Here is a 22,412-nt window from a genome sequence, read left to right as displayed (position 1 = left end):
TGGTTAAAGGAAAGGGCAGGCACATATGCATGGAGGATAAAAACCAACATGGACTGGTTGGGCCAATGGCCTGTTTCTGTTTAGTAATTTGTATGGAACTCTTTGGATCCACTACTTGGGGAGCAATGTCTCAACCCATAAATGGCACAGCTTAGTGATATAATAATACATTGCTGAGGTGCCCCAAAAAAACTTATTTGCCAGTTCATTGGCCATCCCTTTCTGTGAAGAATCACAGCTGAGGAAAGCTGCCCAACTTGCACCATCAGTAGTAGTTTATTTTTATTGCACCATGAATGGTATCATTAGATTTAAATTTATAGGATTATATGCCAAGTAATAATAAGAGGAGTAATATGATACAAACTATATCTGTTCACTTTGTTCTTACCTGGCCTGCCAGGTCATCCTTTTCTCTATCCAACTGAGAAAGTCGAAGTCCAAGCTTAGATCGAGATTTCAGTTCTTCCTCCCACAGTTGATGTGAATCTTTTGCATTTTGTGACAACATAGCTTGCTTTTGTACCTAAACAAATATTCATAAAAGAAGTTTAACAACAAAAATAAATTTTTGTTCTCTATACACACTAGGGTCATCAATTCATTAAATATTGTAGATGATGCCTCGATTGCCTGCAATTAAATGGTCACCAAAAGCAATTTGACACTGAAAACTTTCACAGAATAAAATCTAAATATTTTTACGTTATTCTCATGCATATTCCCTTATAAACATCTGAAATGATTTTTTACAGGATATTAGAAATAGGACAGCAACTGTAATAGAGTGCTATATGATAATTAATCTAGCTGATAAATAAAATCAGTCACCGGAAGCTTCAAGTGCTAGTTTAATAAAGTGATAATAATGTGCTGTGTTATTTTGGTTGTAGGATTAAAAACATCACATCCAGATTACATAGCAACTGAAATATCAGACCTCTTGACCGAGTTGATCTTCCAAACCAACCTTTACCCCTTGTAAACTTGTTATCAAGTCTTCCAGACGAGTACGGACCTGTGGAGACAATGTCAGAATAAATAACATCATTTCCTGTCTGATAATTCCCCATTTGCGATTGCAAATTGGGCAGTAAGGAGATGAAAATTGCCACCCCTAAATTTAGGATTATTGTATGATAACAAGGCCTTAAGTAAGGACTTGAAACTCAATGTGTACTGGGAAAAGGAAACCCTTGGCTATTGAAAGCAAAATAGAAATGAAATAAGTTATGCATTGAACATCTAACCGGTGATGAATTTTCAGTGCAACAATACTGACTGGTAGAGGTGAACGTGAGACTATATTTTCAGTCACTGTTAAAAATGACATACATTTCAAATTGTTAGTTTTGAGCAAATCGCTCTTTAACAACAGTTTCTGATTTTAAATTTGCGTGTGCTTGTCAAGGTGAGGGCAATTTTTCTATTGTTGTCACCTAATGTCAACATCAAGCAACCTTAGGACAGTTACAGTATCGATCTGATACAGAGTAAAGCTCAATCTCCTCCTACAGTGTGACTTAATTTCAAAATTAAGAACATTCCCTATAATGTGAGTGTAAATATTTCAACTTCTTACATCAGCTACCCTTGCGGTCTGAGAGAGATTGTGAATTTAGTGCCAAATTGTTAGCCATCTCGTGTTATGAACCCAAACCCACAAGAGACTGCGAGTACCCATTTCACTTATAACCTTTACATCTAGCAGTGAGCAGTCTTTGATTTCATTAGTTTGATCTGATCTAGGTTCAAACCCAAGTCCCAGAAATGAAACAACAGCACTGTCCAGTTTTTGCTGTATTCATCATTTTCAAAAAGTATTATTTGTTTAAAAAAATACACATTTCTGCTCATCCCTACAAATTAACCACAATTGGAAAAATGTACCCAGAAAAGCATCAAAAAACACACGCTCCCCTTTTCCCTGATACAGATCCTTCATCAAGGAATTACGCGGGTACCCTAAAAATATTGAGTGACATCAGTGTACAGGCTCACCCTTGGCAGTTGTACTTCCTATTTGCAGTCTGACAAACTTCCAAAACAGTGTAAAGTAACTTGAAGGAAAGGAAACAAATAATAATCAAATATCTAAATGCCAACCAGGGAATGAGGACTGCAGCTGTACAAAAAACGAATTCATTTGAATGATGCCAAGCTAGCCAAGTTCTCTGAGGAGCAGCTGGCAAAAGGATGAGATGTAACCTATGTAAGACCATAGCTTGAAGAAACTTGCTGTCAAACTGAGGTTCTCTAGAAGTTCAGCGTTGAAGAGTTTAACGAAAGTGTGAACTGATAGCTCTACAAGTGTCAGACGAGTTCAGTCATCATACCAAGTTGGTTGAATGACAACATGCAATCTGGAACTACTGGTTCTGAGATCAATATGACGGTCATAAATGAATGTAGCTGCCTGGAAATAGTTTCCTGTGAAGTATAAATAGAACCATAGACAGTCACAACCCATTGGGCTCGATTTTCAAATGCCAGCGGGGCAATGGGCACACGGCAAACCCGGATACTAAAAACTTACCTACCTTTCCCCATGCGATTGCGAGTTAATTGGTGGCCCTTAACATGGCTTTCGGGTTTGCCATCCAAAAGCCGCGCCGCGGGCGGACTGCGCACCCGCATGACAGGCTGTCAGCTGGAACGGCTCTATTTAAAGGGCCATTGCTCCAAAGGCTTTTGCTGGAGCAAACATCAAAAAACACAATGGAGCAGCACGGGGCAATGCTGCTCCAAGATTTAGTGATGCCTCACTTCAGCTGCTACAGGCCAGAGTGAGGAGGGAAGTGTTTTACCCAGCTGACGGAAGGAAGTGCCCTGCCTCTACCACCAAGAAGGCCTGGCTTGAGGCGGCAGAGGAGGTCACCAGCAGCAGCAACATCTCCCGTACCTGGATCCCTGCAGGAAGCGGTTCAATTACCTAACTAGGTCAGCAAGAGTACACTTATTGATTCTCCTGCATTCCGTGGTGCACATCATCTCCACCACCCTCCCCAACCCAACTCATTCTGCACGGCCAAGACTACTCCATCACATCACTCCTCACAACCACTTAAGGATCATCCTCAACTTACCTGCACTTCCTCACCTCCCCATTTGTCACCTCACCACTACCACTCACCCCAATCCTGATCCAATGTGATGTCTCTGTCTTATAATCGCCCTCTAATGCGCCTCTTTCACGGTCAGCCTCGCCCAAACCAATGCATTCATCAGTTGGCCACTTCACCCTCATTCACTAACACTGTACTTTCTCCCCTTCTAGAAGAGAGCGCAAAATGCACGCGAGGACTGGAGGAGGGTCACAACAAATAGTGATCCTCACAGACACGGAGCATTAGAATAAGGGGCTGCTCTTTCAAAACTGAGATGAGAAGAAACTTCTTCACTCAGAGGGCAGTAGGTCTGTGGAATTTGCTGCCCCAGGAAGCTGTGGAAGCTACATCATTAAATACATTTAAAACAGAAATAGACAGTTTCCTAGAAGTAAAGGGAATTAGGGGTTATGGGGAGCAGGCAGGAAATTGGACATGAATTTAGATTTGAGGTTAGGATCAGATCAGCCATGATCTTATTGAATGGCGGAGCAGGCTCGAGGGGCCGATTGGCCTACTCCTGCTCCTATTTCTTATGTTCTTCTTATGTTCTTATGAGGCCCTGGAGATCAGCTGCACCCTCGAGTCCTGTCTGTCAGGGATAGAGAGACTGGCACCCCACAAACGTCTGGTGACACAACTTTAACATTCATCACACACAACATGAATTGAACTTAACGATGATTGGCATGTTGAACATCTCAGTATGCTCATCGCAACATGACACATCTGTGATGATGCTTAATATCGCCTTCTGTTCTCTTACAGGTCCTTCAATGACTGCAGTGGCGGGAGAGGGTGATTCCTCAGAGGAGCTCCCGACCTCTGAGGGCGCACCATCACATCATAGCAAGCCATCCAACAGCGCAGATACTCACACCTCGGTCAGTCAGTTAGGTTGGCACCTAGTGAGTTACCACACACAAGTGAGCACGAGCAGCCACTGGTGGCAGGGGCAGCTGTGGAAAGACCGTGTCGGTGGGCACACCTCTCTCCAGGCTCTGCTCAGCTGGACGCAGATGCTGAACCGCGCAGGGCCATCCTTTAGAAGGAGAATGATCGAGGGACAGCAGCACATTTGCGAGGTACTGGAACAGGTGCCACGCACACTCTCCACAATAGCCCAGAGGATGGAGGAGTCCAACGCCTGCATTAGTGGAACCGTTCACATAAGTGTGACTCCCTGGCCTCACAAGCAGCCAGGTGAGCCACTGCTCTGCCCATGGGTTCGTCCTCCTTCTCCTCCTCCTCAATGTGGACGGCAGATGTGGATGGTGGATGAGGGCATGGGGTTTCATCAACCGATACCCCTCTCTCACTTGGCTCCAGACCTCATTACAGCCTTGGTCCAAACATGGGAAAAAGAGGTGAATTCCAGAGATGAGGCGAGTGTGACTGCCTTTGACATCAAGGCAGGATTTGACTGAGTGTGGCACCAAGGAGCCCTAGTAAAATTGAAGTCAATGGGAATCAGGGGGAAAACTCTCCAGTGGCTGGAGTCATACCTAGCACAAAGGAAGATGGTAGTGGTTGTTGGACGCCAATCATCTCAGCCCCAGGACATTGCTGCAGGAGTTCCTCAGGGCAGTGTCCTAGGCCCAACCATCTTCAGCTGCTTCATCAATGACCTTCCCTCCATCATAAGGTCAGAAATGGGGATGTTCACTGATGATTGCACAGTGTTCAGTTCCATTCGCAACCCCTCAGATAATGAAGCAGTCCATGCCCTCATGCAGCAAGACCTGGTCAACATCCAGGCTTGGGCTGATAAGTGGCAAGTAACATTCGCGCCAGGCAATGACCGTCTCCAACAAGAGTCTAACCACCTCCCCTTGACATTGAACGGCAATACCATCGCCGAATCCCCCACCATCAACATCCTGGGGTTCACCATTGACCAGAAACTTAACTGGACCAGCCACATAAATACCGTGGCTACAAGAGCAGGTCAGAGGCTGGGTATTCTGTGGCGAGTGTGATGGAATACTCTCTACTTGCCTGGATGAGTGCAGCTCCAACAACACTCAAGAAGCTTGATACCATCCAGGACAAAGCAGCCCGCTTGATTGGCACCCCATCCACCACCCTAAACAATCACTCCCTTCACCATCGGTACCACAGGATGCACTGCAGCAAATCACCAAGGCTTCTTCGACAGCACCTCCCAAACCCGTTGTCCTCTACCACCTAGAAGGACAAGGCCAGCAGGCACATGGGAACACCACCACTTGCATGTTCCCCTCCAAGTCACACACCATCCAGACGTGGAAATATATCATCGTTCCTTCATCGTCGCTGGGTCAAAATCCTGGAACTCCCTACCTAACAGCACTGTGGGAGAACCTTCACGACACGGACTGCAGCGGTTCAAGGCGGTGGCTCACCACCACCTTCTCAAGGGCAATTAGGGATGGGCAATAAATGCTGGCCTTGCCAGCGACACCCACATCCCATGAACGAAAAAAAAATCAGCATGCAGGCATCGCCACCCAATCATCAGCGTGCAGGCATCGCCACCCAATCATCAGCGTGTAGGCATCGCCACCCAATCAGAGTGCAGGGGCTCATACATGGAAGCAGCCCAAACTAATGACACCTGCAAGATGTACAACTGTAATGCAATAATTTTTTTAAACCCTGCTGAGGATTGAACAGGGGGAGGGAGGGCTTTAATTAAACTGTTCCCTATTCCCAAATTCACACCAACTGACTTGACAGCTGTTTTGTATTTCTGACTCAATTTAAATATTCTGATTGCACAAGATTTATTACTGTTTGAATCAGAGTCATTAAGCTGATTGCAATCGTGTCCATCTGATAATTTAATAAAATATAACGAGACTGGTATGCTCAATCCTAGGGCAACTTCAGAAACCCATTTCATAAATTATATAAATTTATCAGCCAATATAACATTGAATTGTTACAATTATCCATTATTTTGTACATTTGTTCTGTTTGTTATTTACCCTGAATAACGTTTTCTAAAAAGATGTTCTACCTAAAGTTGTGATTTTTTTTTACGGTGGTACACGCAGCCTTTATATTGGTGCACTACCCAAATTCATTCCGCAAATGGCCAAAAAAAATTAGAGGGAACCTTGCCCTGTACATGTGGGAAGCCAGCCACAGTTGAATCCCACTGCCCTCTCCGTCTGGCTGAAGTTGTCCATGGGGAAGTTGACGTATTCCGAGGCCCTGCGAAACAAACAGTCAGTGACCTGCCTTATGCACTTGTGTTCAGACTACTGAGACACCCTGGCGATGTCACCGGAGGCGAAGAAGTTGAAGGCAGTGGTCACTTTAACTGCGACGGATAACAAGATGCCGCCAGGCCCAGCCGGGAGCAACTCGGCATGAAGGAGGTTGCAAATGTCTGCGACCACCTAGCGACTCACTCTCAGCCTCCGTATGCACTGCTCCTCAGAGAGGTCCAGGAAGCTCAACCTCAATCTGAAGACCCTCTGACGAGGGTAGTGCCTCCCTCTGTTGTTCCCCTCTGTGCTCTTGTGCAGGTGCCTGTGGCGCAGCATTGTGATGTGGAGCTACAAGTGGCAGAAGTGCACACTGTGCCTGTGATGTTGCTCGTCCTCGGATGTCGTAGTGAATGCAGCCATTGCGCGCGCCCCCCCATCCTGCTGGTGTCAGTTTGAGGGGGTCCAAAAAGTTGGTAAATATGTGTAGACAGAATAATTCTAAGTGGAAACCAAGAATTTACAGTCTGAACACAAAGATCTCCCAGCAAAAAGTTTGTCTGAGAGAACTGAGTGCCCTGCTGCAATAACTCACCTTTTATCGTCATCTGTCGGACAGGATTTAAATGTCCAAATGGCTGCCGGCTGAAACATGATTTGTTCCCCATGGCGTGTTTCACACAGTACATGCTGAGGCAGCGTTGAAATCACTTGCCTTCACTCTTAATTAGATTTATGTAGATTTTAAGTACTTGAATTCCTTGTTTAAATATCGTCCCCGCGGGACTTCCGGGTTCTGGAACGGCGCGCTCACCCAGATGACACTGGGTCATGCGCGTTCTTAGGCATGTTGGAGCCGGGATTTCTGCCCGCTCCTGGAAATCCCAGTTTTCTTGGCCCTCCCCCCCCCCCCCCCCAACCCCCGCCCCCAACACACCCGCAGTTCTGTTTTAAAATCGAGCCCAAAGAGTCTGCAAAGGGATATAGATGGATTAAGTGAGTGGCAAGAAGGTGGCAGATGGAGTATAATGTGGGGAAATGTTAGGTTATTCATTTTGGTAGGAAGAATAGAAAAACAGAATATTTTTTAAATTGTGAGAAACTATTAAATATTAGTGTTCAGAGGGATTTGGGTGTCTGTGTACACAAAACACAGAAAGTTAACATGCATGTACAACAAGCAATTAGGAAAGCAAATGGTTTATTGGCCTTTATTGCAAGAGATTTGGAGTACAAGAGTAAGGAAGCCTTGCTGCAATTGTACAGGGCTTTGCTGAGACCACACCTAGAGTACGGTGTACAGTTTTGGTCACCTATATACTTGCCTTAGAGGGGGTGCAACGAAGGTTCACTAGATTGATTCCTGCAATGAGAGGGTCATCCTATGAGACGAGATTGAGTAGAATGGGCCTATGTTCTCTGGAGTTTAGAAGAATGAGAGGTGATCTCATTGAAACATATAAAATACTTAGGAGGGCCTGACAGGGTAGAGGCTATTTCCCCTGGCTGGAGAGTCTAGAACTCAGGGTCATAGTCTCAGGATAAGGGGTCGGCCATTTAGGACCGAGATGAGGAAAAATGTCTTCACTCAGAGGGTTGTGAATCTTTGGAATTTTCTACCCCAGAGGGCTGTGGATGCTCAGACGTTGAGTATATTCAAGACTGAGATTGATAGATTTTTGGACATTAAGGGAATCAAGGGATATGGAGATAGGGCAGGAAAGTGGAGTTGAAGTAGAAGATCAACCATGATCTGATTGAATGGCAGAGCAGGCTCAAGGGGCCATATGGCCTACTCCTGCTCCTATTTCTTATGTTCCTCTTCTAAGTTTGAGGCAATGTCTTGTTGTTGCAAATCTGTGACTATTTTAAATGTACTGATGTTTATCTTTGATACCCTTTAGGATCTTGAATATTTAAATAAAACCACCCCAAGCTTTCTCTTCTTCAGTGCAAACTTTCCCAGCTTCTGTAGCCAATCTTCATAACTCAGATGCCTTATTCCAGTTATCAATTTAGCTGCTGTTTGCAATACTCTTTTCAATGCCTGGATGTCTTTTCTGTAAGGCGGTAACCAGAATTGTACACAGCACACCAGGTGGGGCCAAACCAGCACTTTGTACAAACTTAGAATCACTTCCTGAAATTTGTGCTCCATTTCTCGGTTATACAGCCCAAGATCCTATTTACTTTCTTTACTGCTGTTGCATACTGTGCTGTTAGCTTCTGTGATCAATCCACCAGTGACCTCTCTTCTATGCTGTGTCTAGCATAATACCTTGAAGTCTACAGAGGACAAAACATATTGAGGTAAAGTAGCTCAGATAATATAGCCAGCCAGTGTTCACAATCATTCGAGCAGGGTTCCTAAAATATTTTATTTTTCTCTTTTTTTAAAACCTTCTCCACTTTTTGTCAACCAATGCACTTCAGTTTCCTATCTTTTCACAGGTAGATTATGTAAGGCCCTGTTTCATCACACCATCCAGCAATATTCTTTTTTGCCTGCTTATTAATCTACTACCATCAATTTTTCCAGAGTGTAAATAACCCCAACAACATTCCTTGATTCTCAAATAATAAGGTTGATTTTGAGTCTGTGCTGGCAGCAGGGAGTCTTACCAGCCAGCAGTGTGCATCAAATATTCAAGCACGTACTGTCTGTGATTTTTTTTGCCCATTACGATGAATGGGTAGAAACCATGGGCATTCTGCACTTGAATTTCCAATTTGCATTGCTGGTGGGGATTCTTGCTCACCTGCAATGCAGACATGCAAAATTACCCCCAATGTGCATCCAATTTTTAAATCATAATCAGTCTCTATTTCTTTCTTGTCTTAATTCAAGGACCCTCTTGTTAATTTTTTTTATCCAACTAATTTCAACATACATTTATAGCACCATAACTAAACTTCCCTAGTCATCTTCATATTTTGGCATTCAAGATCTAACATCCAAACAATGCTGTTGAATGCACACTTACAGATTCTACTTTTATCACCAGCATGATTTTACAATTGCATAGAATCTCCTTCATATTGTTAAATGTCTTTTTTTTGCAATTGCTATCATCCATTTAACGACTTTGTTGCTTTAGCAATCTGATGTCAGCAGAGTAGCCAAGTAAACAATTATCTACTTGCTCTACTCCAATAATGTTCAAAGTCAATTTGTGGAATGTCCTATTCTTTGTGATTACCTTTGACTGCATCTTCTTAATATTTATTTTTCATCTAAATTCCAAATTTTTCTGATTTACCTTCTCAAATATAATTTTAAATTCTTTTGTATCTGTTATTGGTGCTACACCAGTGGCATATCTTAGCTTGTAATCAATTGTCCACAGACCTTGAACATGGCTTTTAAGACTTCCAGACGGTCTCTCATAATTAATTCATCTGAACCAGCTACAACAGAACACCTTGGAATAATGTCTTTGGTTGATGGGAGGCGACCTGCTTTATGTTGATGGGCTAATGTAATTGCCTTGTTCACTGCTTAAACCACTATACTCCGTATTTTACATACGAGCTTTGGCAGGGCTAATTATCTAAACAGTTTCTAGGGCCCAACAATTTGATATAATTGTCCCCTTTCCCTGAAGATGCTCCTGCTTTTCTTCCAAAAAGGACAGCATGCTCCTTAATTTCACAGATCATTACATGCAGTGCAACATTACCATCTACTGACAGAAAAACAATACTACAAGAATGGAAAAAAACACAAGCCTGAAAGAGGGTTTTATGAAATCACATCCTGGTGTGATACCTTGACTGCATCAGGCATGTGCTCCATTCAATTTTCTGTCGATTATGGACAGCAAATCATAGGGAGTGCATGTCTGAATTCCAGATACACACTCCAGGAAGGTGAGACTATGGTTTTCAACTTCTTAATTATATGGATCCAAAAGAAACTAAGGGTGTAAAAATAGACCTCTTATTGGAAATACAGGCTTTTGTCATATTCACCTTAGGCACAGAAAGCATATTCACTGCTCTTTGAAGAGTTCAGTCGAAATTTTATGATTGATCAGAAGTTTAGTGGTGCACATTTTGCACCTGCCTGATCCTGTTTGAATTACTACAGTCAGCCTAATTTAAATATGTCATAGAAAGATCACACTTTGGGAGCAGGAAATTGTATGAAGATTTAAAGGCCTGCAGGGGCTCAAAGGGATGTTTGGCAAATCAGCAAACTTTGATTACTCAAAGCAATGTCTGGAAGGAGTGGAGTAGGCCAGGGTACCAGGTTTTCAGATGCGGTGTAGAGATCCTTCTTAAGGAAGTGAGATCGAGAAGCGAGCCAATCTTCAATTGTCAGTCCCAAAAAGCAGCCTGGGAGAATGGAACGAATTGGCCACCAGTGCAAATGTCCCTTGAACAACACTGTGAACGTGGAAGCAGATTGTTGTAAATCAAAAATCTTGTAGCACTGAAGTTGATGTGTATTCTTGGCAAGGACTGCCTGCACATTTCACCAAGGACCAAGATTGGTATATTTGTGAGTTGTGGAGAAAATCTAAGACAGTGTTGCTAAAGGCAATTTAGGGAGGGCATGGGGAAAGAGCTCAACAGACCGTATTTTCTAGTTAAGTGTTCTGTATGAGGGGTTTCCCAAATGGGTCTTATTACCAGCACCGGGTTCCCTCTTCCCTCTTCCTCATCCCCTTTATGTACAAAAGGACCTTCTTGCTCTGCCACCTCCAAGTTGTCACGTTGCAGGGCTAAGGTGTGTAGCAAGGAGCGACGATTCTTGATATCCTTGCCAGGATGTAATGCGGGATAACTTCAGATCTATTCAGCACCTGAGCAGCTGCTTCAACATGCCAGTGCTGTGTTCGATAAGTCTGGCAGATACCAGCATATTATTATACCTATGCACACCTGATTTCCAGTGGATACTAGACAGGTGTAATGAGTCTTGGCTCCAGAGGATAACCTTGATCACTGAGGAATCACCCTGAGACTTGTCTTCGTGGCTCAAATAAAGTTGGAATGATGAGACCATGGAATGCCTTAAAATGAAGGCAGCTGCTTGCTGCTTGGGAAGGAAGCATTGACTTGCATAATCTGGTGCTGATGGTCACAAATGAGCTACACACAGAGAATGGATTCCTTTTTGATTCATGTAAGCAGTATTATTGTATAATGGAGCAAGTAGACCACACATGTACAATCTATAACCCCCTGGGCCTTCAAGAATCCTATAAAATTGCAAATCCCTCTCATGCTGCTTTTAGTTGGGGAAGGAGATAAATTGCTTTCTCAAGTAAACAGGGAATCAGTCACTTGATTTACATATCTACGGACAATTGATTGACTAATGTTGCTGATGTTACAGTGGAAACTGAAATGATTCAGAAGCATAAAAGTTCAGGGCAGTTGTGACCTTGACCGTCAACAGCAGTCTGTGGAGGAGTTTGGTTGCAGGTCTGATTGGAGCATGCAGCATAACTCAGTTGCAATGTCCCTTGCAAATTGTAGCCTCCACCAGCATGTATAAATCTGCACCTTTGCACATTCTACTGTGAGGTTGCTGTCAGCTGGGTGCAGAGCGCTTCTGATGCAGCCTGACAGTCTTCTATTAGTCCTCCTCTTTTTCCTCCAAAGAACAGAAATGTGAGCAGATTCCCATAAGAAAATGCATTGTGGCCTCACTATTTGGCAATCTTCTTGTGCTCTTTAAACTTCTTTCAGTATATAGCTCAGTGCCCAGCAACACTGGATATCCAGTTTACCTGGACAAGGAATGGAAATGATGCTAATCGGGAATAAAGTCAACCAATGGCTAGAAAAGAGATGGACCTACTGGGTTTTAGAAAAAAAAGGAATTTGGGGTAGGGGAGAGCAGAGAGGAAGGAACTGTGCAGAATAGGCCATGGAATAAAATTCTAAAATATTTCTATAATCAGTAACCCTTCTCTAACTACGAGGAGTGATGATGCTTTGTGGATCTGCACTTCAAGCGTAAAAAGTAGTAAGAGTTGAGGCACTGAATAGAAGGTGGTAACAACATTTTTTATATTTTCTCCTTGTCTAGCAAGGATGTGCTATGTGCGTAATCATAAATGATTACTCTCGGATTCAACTCAGAATTTGAAAATCAAACTGGTAGGAACAGAAGCAGGAATCAAATTGGCTTTAGGACAATAGCTTATAGTGGTTTGGCAAACTTTGAGAAAGAAACTGGAACCAGGAAGTTAAACTGGTGCCATCTAGTACTTTCTTCTACCTCTGAGATTACTTCTTCTCATATTTTTGAAGAACCTGATTATCCTCAGGGTGTAGGTAGACAGAGAGAATTAAACAGATGCTTTTATAAAAAGGTAACTTTCTGTCTGTTATGTTGAGTTACGACCTGTCCTAGGACAAGTCTCACACATGACATTCTTGAGCCACTTACTAGGGAGGAGTAGCTGAGTTGGTTTCCCATTGCTTTCCACACAGTTTTTATCTTCGAAGTACCTTCTCCTAGGTGGACTAAAACCAAGGCTAAAGAGTCCCATCTACCCTTTACAATGGCGGGGGGTGGGCGCCCTCACCTATTGGACACAAGTACCCCCCCGCTGGACGTCAATCTAGTATTCATAGCTAGTGTTCTGGTCTCCACTCACTGCGGCTGTCTGGAATGGTGCTCAAACCCAACCCTCTGACGTTTTCAAGAAATCGAGGGATACTACCACTGAGCCAGTGGACATTCCATCTGGAAGTGACTACCCCACTGGATGTCAACCCAGTATTTAGAAACCATATTCTAGTCTCTACTCAGTGGGGCAATGTAACTTTCCAGAAATCATGCATATCTACTGGGAAGTAGATTTTCTCCCCAGCACAGATAAAGCACATCATACTCAAGATAGCAGTACTCCATTTGATAGCCAAGTTTGTGAATTAACAGATTCCCACTTAGTGAGGAGTTACTGTACAATACAAGATGAACCTTTAACCTTAAAAAAAATTCTCAACACATGAAGTCCAGTATCAAAAATGGTTGCATCCAAATGAATAATAATAAACGATTTTCCAAAAAACAGATGAATCTAAAAGGCTGACACTAACACACTAATCAAATGGCTACAAAGTTGAGCAGTAAAATACTAGGGGAAGAAACTGAAGTGCTTATTACATATTAGACATAATTCTGAAAACTTTCCCCATTATCTCAGTTTAGAATAGTACTTTCATCTGGTTATATCTATTGATCACATGGTTTTTCTAAATGTGAATAATTGTATTGATTACTACTCTCTTTTTAGGAGAGAGCAGAAATCTGAACTTCTCTCTTCCAAAAGGCTGTGAATGCTGGGACAATTGGAGCTTACAAGAAATCGAGAGATCAAGAGATTTTTGTCAGGTAATGATGTCAAGGGATATGGTGCTAAGGCGGGTAAATGGGGTTGAGGTACAGATCATGCACGATCTAATTGAATGACGGAGCTGGCTCGAGGGGCTAAATAGCCTACTCCTGTTCCTATGTTCCTAAGAAACACTGCTGTTGGAAATCTTTCAAAGTATTTATGCTTTCTAACATTTTCTGTACATTTCTAATGCTGTTATAAAGCCAAGTTAGACTTAAATGTTCCATTTTCTAAATGAATGAACTAAATAGAATTAAAATTTTGCTATACTTTTAAGTGCAGATATATTATTGCAGTTAAAGATTCAATTGCTGAAATTTGTACATGGAATGAAGAGGCAGAAAGGAAATACAATTACAGCCAACGTGTGTTCAATTGCATTGCTAACATTGGCACTAACGTTATATCTCCATAATGGCCAACAATCCTCTATGTTGTGTAACCTTGACTCTGAAAAGACAGACTGAAATTAGTGCATACTGTATGTTTTCGATACCCAACATCCTTAAGCTGCAACTAACTGAATGCTGCCATTGTGATGTCAATGCAACAGGATATTTCAAATACAACAATTCATAAAGAACTGGCTGGCATCACTTACATTCAGAAAATCATACTTTACTTAAAGATAGCATCCACCATAAAGAGCATTAATTACAATGGTGTTATAGGACATGCATACTTACTGACGCAGTCTCCTGAAGCTCTTTCACCATCAATTCAGATTTGTTTGTCTGCTGTTTTGCGACAGACTCCAATTTTGCATTTTCAATCTCCAATCTGAAACAGTAAATAGGGGTGAGATAGGTAGTCTTACATTTTAATGCTTTCATTAATTCTTAACTTTGTAAGATAAGGATGTTCAGATTAAAACTATGCAAAAATCCCTATCACTTAACAATTACATAATATTTTAGAAATTTTTTCTTTTCTTTGAGTCATTTTGTTTATGCAACAGCTAATCAGCATGGTTTGTATTTGCAAAATTCAATACTTTTACTGAGTAATCACTGTATTAAGGTCAGCTCCACTGCTCTTAAATTTTCGTTTCAAAATCTGTAAGCATCCTAACTGCAGCACATCTTTTTCTGTGTATTTAAATTATAGAGCATACAATATGGGACAATCTGGGTATTTTCACTAAGTTAAAAGGTGTGCAAGTGTGGAAAAACTTGAGCTGTTTATTAGACTGAACAATACAGTCAGAGACTGAAGTCTTTTCTTCAGTTTTACTACAATTTTAATTACAAATTTCTAGTTGCTATTAACTACCGTTGTACATGTTCTTCGAGTTGCTTTGCAGCCTCCTTTGTTCGTGAAGTGGCCGACAAAGCTTCTTGCATTTTCTGGGAAGTTGCAATCACATCACGTTCTTTATCATCCAGAGCATTCTGTAACTGCTGGATTCTACTCTCTGACTGGATGTACTCATCTCGAGTCTCCTGCAACTGTAAAGCAAAGATGTGATATTTAATGCAAATATTCTAATTAGTCTTTTGAAAAAATTATACCTTTTAAAATCTACATTTAAATAAAAATCATACGTTGTTACTGGGCAGCCTGGGGCATGGGCTGCTGGGTGCCCAGAGACAACGGTGCAACCAAGTTTCGTGTCGAATTTTTGGATTGTTTGTCAATCGTGGAGACGCTGCCAGTATCTGTGAGTTAACTGCTTACAGTATAAGACTATTTGTTCTCAAAATAGCTGAGCAACAAAATTCCATTGGTAAATTGCAGTTTACAATTGGTATTATTGTTACATGCAAACACCATTATTATTTTGATGTAAAATTTAATTAAGCATAACAGGTGATCCTTTTTCAGAGGTAAAGCATCCTTAACAAGTGCTATGCTATCAGCTTGTCAGTAACTTTCTGTTTGAACAGGTCAGAAAAAAGTGATCCTTAATCAAAACCTCTTGTATATAATCTCAAAGGAACACATCCCATATTGTGCTGGTGTTGAGCTTATTGGACTATTTATCTCTATGCAGAGCAAGTTGGTCATTATTATTAATACTGATATTGTTTCTGTATTTTTGCTATTGTGATCATCTAAAAATCTGATCAGTAGTTTTAGCCAGCACAAAATCATCTAGTGTTGTAATGTTTTCCAGTTTTGCATAACAGTGGGTATCAGATGTGCTCCCCGTAATTGGGACAATTGTTAAACCTAGGCTATGCTAACACAAATTAATTTGGAGATCATATATGGATCTTCTCTTTGGAGATAACAAAGATCAGTGCCAGAACCTAATTGAGGGACCCAGGGACCCAGAGAAGAAAGACCATACTTGCATTTATATAGTGCCCTTCACATCCTCAGGATATCCCAAAACACTTCACAGCCAATTAAGTACTTTTGAAGTGTAATCACTTGTAATGTAGGGAAAAGCGATAGTCAATTTGTGCACAGCATGGTCCCACAAACAGCAATAAGATAAATGACCAAATAATCATTTTTTAGTAATGTTGGTTGAGGGATAAATATTGGCCAGGGTACTGGTCAAACTCCCCTACTCTTCAAGGCTGACATCTAAAATAACTAATTAAAGGGCTTATTGAATTGCTGTGTGTGTGGCCTTGGTGTATGCAAATTGGCTGCCACGTTTCCCTGCATTACAACAGTGACTACACTTGAGAAGTACTTCATTGGCTGTGAAGCATTTTAGGACATTCTGAGATGTGAAAGGTGTTGCATAAATGCAAATTCTTTTTTTTCTTTCTTTATTCTTTACCGTATTCATTGGTGGCTAAGCAGACATGTTGTTCAAAACATGTTTCTGTAGCTGGTTAATTAAAAAGAAACAAATGTTTTCTCTTTTTAAAAAAAAATCAATACATTCAGAGAAGCCCATATAAAGGATATATTGCAGTTCTGTAAAAATTGTCCCATGATAGACATTCTCATACATTGAATATTGCATCCACTGTTATGAATGATACTGCTGTATTTGTTGCCTAGTGAAATATATTGACAAACTGTAATTCACAATTCTGTGGACTGCTGTAAGTTGGGTATTTTTAAATACAGTTTTTAAAAAAAAAGTCCTGAAGAGCAACAGGATCCCACCATTACTGGAGCAATATTTTACATTTAATTTCATATCAATCTATCACATGATGTCAAGATTTACCTTGACTTTCAACTTCTCTAATTGCCTCTGCATACGTGTTTTTTCTTCTTCCATTTCATTACGATAGCGTGTGGTCACTTCCAGTGAGGCCTCTGACATTGAAAGTTTCTTCAGTGCATCAGCGAGCTCTTGTTGAAGTTGCCTCAATGTAGTCTGAAAAAGAATGTTTTGAGTGATCAGCATATCACAATAATAACTTTCATTTATATAGCACCTTTAACATAGAAAAGAGTCCCAAGGTGCTTCACAGGAGGCATAATCAGACAAAAAAGGACTCCAAGACAAAGGAAGAAATATTAGGAGCTGCGACCAAAAGCTGGGTCAAAAGGGTGGGTTTTAATGAAAGCTTTAAAAGAGAGGAAGATGGAGAGGCCAAGGGGCTTAGGGAGGAAATTCCAAAGTGTGAGGCCTAGATGACTGACAGCACAGCTGCCAAGTGTGGGACAAAAGGGGAAAGACAAAAGGCCAGGAATGGAGAGTTCAAGAGGAGGGGTGCTGTAAGGCTGGACAAGATTAGAGATAGAGAGGTAAGGCAATGAAGGAATTTTAAAATTTAAGGATATATATAAGTAATTTGAGACACAACATGTGGTAAGTGTAGCATGTTTGGAAGGAACAGGTGACTGGACCTATGGTTCCCAAAGCTCTCCACCACTGGGATTTTCCTCACGTCATGTCTGGGTCTGTTGTAGATTAATTGATAGAGATTGATTGATTGCCATGATTCGTCAATCACACCATTATCATTGTATCATGCGACTACTAGGATGGTAGAAGGCGAACGAAATGGACAAGGTCCTTTTTTATCCAGCAATTCCGATGTTCCTATGCAAGGCAACTGGGGGACTGGGAGCCAATGTAAGTCAGCAAGGACGGAGTGATGGGTGAGCAACACTTAGTGCAGGATAGAATTCGGGCAGCAGAGTTTCAGATGAGTTGAAATTTACGGAGCATGGAGAATGGGAGGCCGGCCAGGAGAGCATTGGAATAGTTGAATCTGGAGGTGACAATGGCATGGATGAGGGTTTCAGCAGCAGATCGACTGAGGCAGGGCAGAAAGGGGGAATCAGTGGTGAGGGTACGGAGTTTGTGGCGAGGGTTGAAAACGATGGCTTCAGCCTTTCCAAGGTTTAACTGGAGGAAGCTGCAGCTAATTCAAGATTGGATATTGGACAAGCAGTCCGGCAACACAGAGCCAGTGAACCAGGTGAGAAAGATGGTGGAGAGGTAGAGCTGGGTGTCATTTGACACCCAGCTGACCCAACATTCGCAGATGATGTCGCCAAAGGGCAGCATGCAGATGAGGAAGAAGAAGGGGCCAAGGACAAATCCTTGGGAGGCTCCGAAGGTAATGGTGCGGAGGCGGGAAGAGAAGCCATTGTTCGAGATGTTCTGGTTACGATAAGATAGGTAAGAGGAGAACCAAGCTACGATAAATCACCACGGTCACAAAGGATGACATTTGTGATTTTGGTTAGGGCCATTTCAGTGCTGTGGCAGGGCCAGAAAGCTATTTAGAGGGGTTCAAACCTTCCTTTCCTCTCCAAAGTTCTTGGAGATGGGGTGGTAGTTTGCAAGGATAGAGGGTTTTTTTTTGAGGAGTCGTCGATGATAGCAATTTTGAAAGTGAAAGAGGAAACCATTTACAAAGTTAGCTAGCACAGGGGCCAGGGATTAAAGTTGGGTGCTTTGCAGTTTAGTGGGAATGGGGTCAAGGGAGCAGGTAGTGTGTTAGCCAAAGCTGTACCATGTCTCTTAATATAGTTTGGGTTCAGACTACTATATTGAAATCAATTTAAGCTTTATTTATGACAGACTTCAAGTATACCAGCAAAGTAGCAACATTGATCGTAGCAGTAAGAGGACAACGCGCAACATTTGTAATGAAGAAACTTTACCTAAAGCAGGACAGTGATAATTATCTCTGTTCTGGGAGCTATGCCAGCCGAGGTTTCTTTCTTCTGTTAAGGATTCACTGTAGCTCAGCTCCTAATTGCAGACTCGCTACTTTTATACCCTTTCTTATCACTGTAACATGACTGTCAGCATGTCTCACCAAATGATTTCCCCTGTTTCCCAGGATTTTACATGAACTTTATTACAATTGTCTAATGAGACAATTTTTTCTGAAGTAACACTATGGTGTCTTTGCACCTAGACCCAGTAAATGCGAGCTACCTCATCACCCAGCACATTCTTATTCAGCCATGGGAGTTTGTTCCCACAACTACAAAGTGATCTGTAACCTTATTATATAGAAACAAATCATTGACAGTACACTAGTAAACTTCACCACATCAGTCCATCTGCAAGCATCCTGCAGCTACCCTGATTAACCCAATCCATTACATTAACTCAAAGTTATTATCCAACAGGTAGGTCTCATGGTCAAAATGAGCTCGGATAAGGGGAGATAGGAGAGAAACTGCAGAAAGATGCGGTTTCAGGGCTAGGTGGGCAAGGAGAAGGGAAGCAGCAGAGACATCTTAAGTGATAAAGAAATCTATGAGCTCCTTACACTTGTTGGAGGTGATGGAGAGGGCAGAGGAGAGGGGTTTAAGGAGACAGTTGGTAGTGACGAAAAGAAGCCTAGGGTTATCCTTGCTCTCCAGGTTGATCCTTGAGTAGTGTGCAGTTTTGGCAGAGGAGAGTGCTCCCGATGGCGCTTGATGTGATCCAGCCAGATCTGGTGATGAATAGTTAAACCAGTTGTGCTCAGATACGCTCAAGTCAGTGCCCTTGGAGTTGAGGGAACGAAAATAGGGGACATTTACGGGAAACTGACCAGAATGATGGGAGAGACTAAAGTTTTGCTGGGGACAAAGGCAAAAAAAGATGGACATAAGGAAGTGGTTAAGCAGCTTAATGGCTGCAGAAGTATAGTGTCAAATGGAGGTCAAAGATTAGGCAGCTAGGATTTACAAAGTACAATTGTAAGTGTATACCCAAGCAAAAATAGAAGATATAGAAATGTTGATAAAAGGAAAAAAATGAGATGCTTGAAAGATGAATGGAAGAGTGGAGATGAATTAGTGAAATGCAAATTTACTTTTAGAAACTTTTATTTGGAAAACTTTTATTATGAGTTAATATTCTAAATGATTACTTCCTCCAAATATTTACAAAACTCGACAAAAGTTGCATACCATCCTCAAAAAGAGGCAGCCAAAGTAAATGACTTTGATATAAATGAAATAAGTAGACAGGCTAAAAAGACTCAAAACAAATTCCCTCCATCATAAGGTGAGGGATGAGGCTGTTCAATTACAATTCCACAGTGCTGAGCTCCATTTGCAAATCCTCAGAGAATAAAGCAGCTCATGCTCCAGTTGGACCTAAATAACATCCAGGCTTGGGCTGATAAGTGCCAGTTAACATTTACACCACATTAGTACCAGGTAATGACCACCTTGAAGAAGAGAAAGCCCAGCCATCTTCCACGACCTTCAATAGTGCCACCATTACCAAGTCTCCCATCATTTACATCTTGAGGGTCACCACTGATCAGCAGCTCAATTGGAGCAGCCGTATCAACAATTTGGCTACAACAGGAGGCAGAGGCTGGATTCTCTGCAATGGGTGGCTCACCTGCTGACCCTCAAAGCCTAACCACCATTTACAAGGTTCATGTCAGGGGTGCGATGGAATACTCACCAGTCGTCTGGATGGATGCAACTGCAACAACATTCTAGAAGATCAAAATCATTCTGTAATGAGTAATTCACTTGATCCACACCCTTCAACTCAATATACACTCCCTCTATCACTGGCATACTGTGACTGCAATATGCATGATCTACATGTTGCACTGCAGCAACTCACCAAGGTTACTTCAACAGCACCTCCCTCCCTCATAACCTCTACCACCAAGGACAAGAGCACCAATGTTATAGGAACACCATCACCTCCAAGTTCCCCTCTAAGTTGCACACCATTTTGATTTGGACATACATTGCTGTTCTTTCATTGTCACTCGGTCAATATCCTGGAACTTCACGCTTAGACCATTGAGGGAGCACTATCACCACGAAAACTGCAACGGTTCAAGGAGAAGGATCACACCGCCTTCTCAGAATAACAAGGAATGGACAGTAAATGCGGCCTTGCCAGTGTCCCGTAAAGAAATATTTTAAAAATGCCCTCGGCTAAAGATATTTATCCCAGAGTGCAAGATGAGGTTTGTGAGGCATCAACAATCATTATGAGGGAGTCACTGGACCATGGGGAGGTAATGGTAGGAAACAGATCAATATGGTGCTCTATTCAAACAAACACAGGCAACTACAGACCCAGCATTCTGTGTAAAATAATTGAATTGATTATCAAGATTATATTTGAGGAGTATCTGTACAAAATAGTCTAGTAAGCAGTAGACAGAATGTCTGGGGACCGAGACTTGCAAAAGGCATTTGATAAAAAGTCCCAAATGAAAAGTCATGTCAACTTAAAGCTATGGGGATTCTGGGTAAACATTGGGAATGGATAAGAAACTAGCTAATGGATAGAAAACAATGAGTGCTCATTAAAGGAGCTATGTCGGGGGCAGGAGTAGTGAATGGTGTGCACCAGGGCTCGCAGTATCTCATAAATATATGGACTCAGAAACTTAATACAAAGTGGTTAAATTTGCTGATGATACCAAACTAGGAGGGGCTGTTGAATCAGACGAGGCAGCTCAAAAGTTACAGAAAGAGTTGGACAAAATAGTATATGGACAGAACAATAGCAGATGAAATTTAATGCAGACAAGTGCAAAGTACTGCACAAAGGAAAGAAAAATAAGAGGTAAAGATACTCTCATCAATGGTCTTGAAATAGCTATGGATGAAGTTGAAAGGGACCTAGGAGTCTTAATAGACTTGACACTAAATATGCCCAACCAATGCGAAACAGCAAACAAAGCCAATAGAATGATGAACTACAAAACCAAAACAGTTGAATTTAAGTCATAGGAAGTCATGATCAAGCCGAATGGTGCTCTGTTCAGACCACACATTGAGTACTACGTCCAGTTCTAGTCGTCGTTACACAAGGGAGATATTCAAGTGCTGGAGGCAATGTAGAGAAGTGCCACGAGGCTGATTCCTAGTATTAGTGGTCTGAGTTATGAGGAAAGACTGGGGTAACATCAGATTTTCAGCCTGGAAAGGAATCATCTGAAAATGATCTGAGAGGTATACAACATAGTTAAGGGTATAGAAAAGGTAAATCTAGAATATTACTTTCAAGTAAATTGCAAAAGTAAGACAAAGGGACACAGGTTCAAACTACTAAGTGAATCTCAGACTGATATCAGGAAATTCTGCACTGAAAAAGAGATCAACACATGGAATGGATGCTGGGTACAGCAGTGAAAGCAAAACCCAGGAATAATTTCAGAAGAATTTCAATGCTACAATGGGTAGGATGATTCTAGATGGATGGATGAATTAAGATGGTCAAAATAGCCTTCTTCATCCATAATTACCTTGTGATAAGACATCCATCATGTTCCCTACAGTACTGCAAACACAATAGAGATGTCTACTATTGTTTAAGTTGGGAAATTAGTGGAATGGGCCGATAGATAGCAGTTGTAATTTAATATAAACCAGTGTGAGGTAATGCATTTTGG

At 41.7% G+C, this 22,412-nt stretch overlaps 1 protein-coding gene across 6 annotated transcripts in view; it reads right to left on the bottom strand.

Annotated features, from left to right (window-relative positions):
- si:ch211-272n13.3 (ankyrin repeat domain-containing protein 26) overlaps positions 1-22,412 on the bottom strand; it is a 191,437-nt gene that overhangs the window by 30,972 nt on the left and 138,053 nt on the right. For 5 of the 6 annotated variants that reach the window (XR_010966206.1, XM_067999525.1, XM_067999527.1 and 2 more), the window contains 5 exons: positions 16,799-16,951; positions 14,935-15,110; positions 14,349-14,442; positions 941-1,018; positions 392-526 (listed from right to left, as the gene is read on the bottom strand). Coding sequence is in view for 5 of the 6 variants with exons in the window: in XM_067999525.1 (XP_067855626.1) it covers positions 392-526; positions 941-1,018; positions 14,349-14,442; positions 14,935-15,110; positions 16,799-16,951 (636 nt within the window). In the remaining variant the exon portion in view is untranslated. The remainder of the gene's footprint in view (positions 1-391; positions 527-940; positions 1,019-14,348; positions 14,443-14,934; positions 15,111-16,798; positions 16,952-22,412) is intronic. The other variant, XM_067999526.1, reaches the window with a different exon arrangement.

The sequence above is a fragment of the Heptranchias perlo genome, chromosome 18, assembly GCF_035084215.1.
Source record: "Heptranchias perlo isolate sHepPer1 chromosome 18, sHepPer1.hap1, whole genome shotgun sequence".
NCBI classification, from domain to species: Eukaryota; Metazoa; Chordata; class Chondrichthyes; order Hexanchiformes; family Hexanchidae; genus Heptranchias; species Heptranchias perlo.
This window is presented reverse-complemented; position numbering and strand designations above follow the sequence as displayed.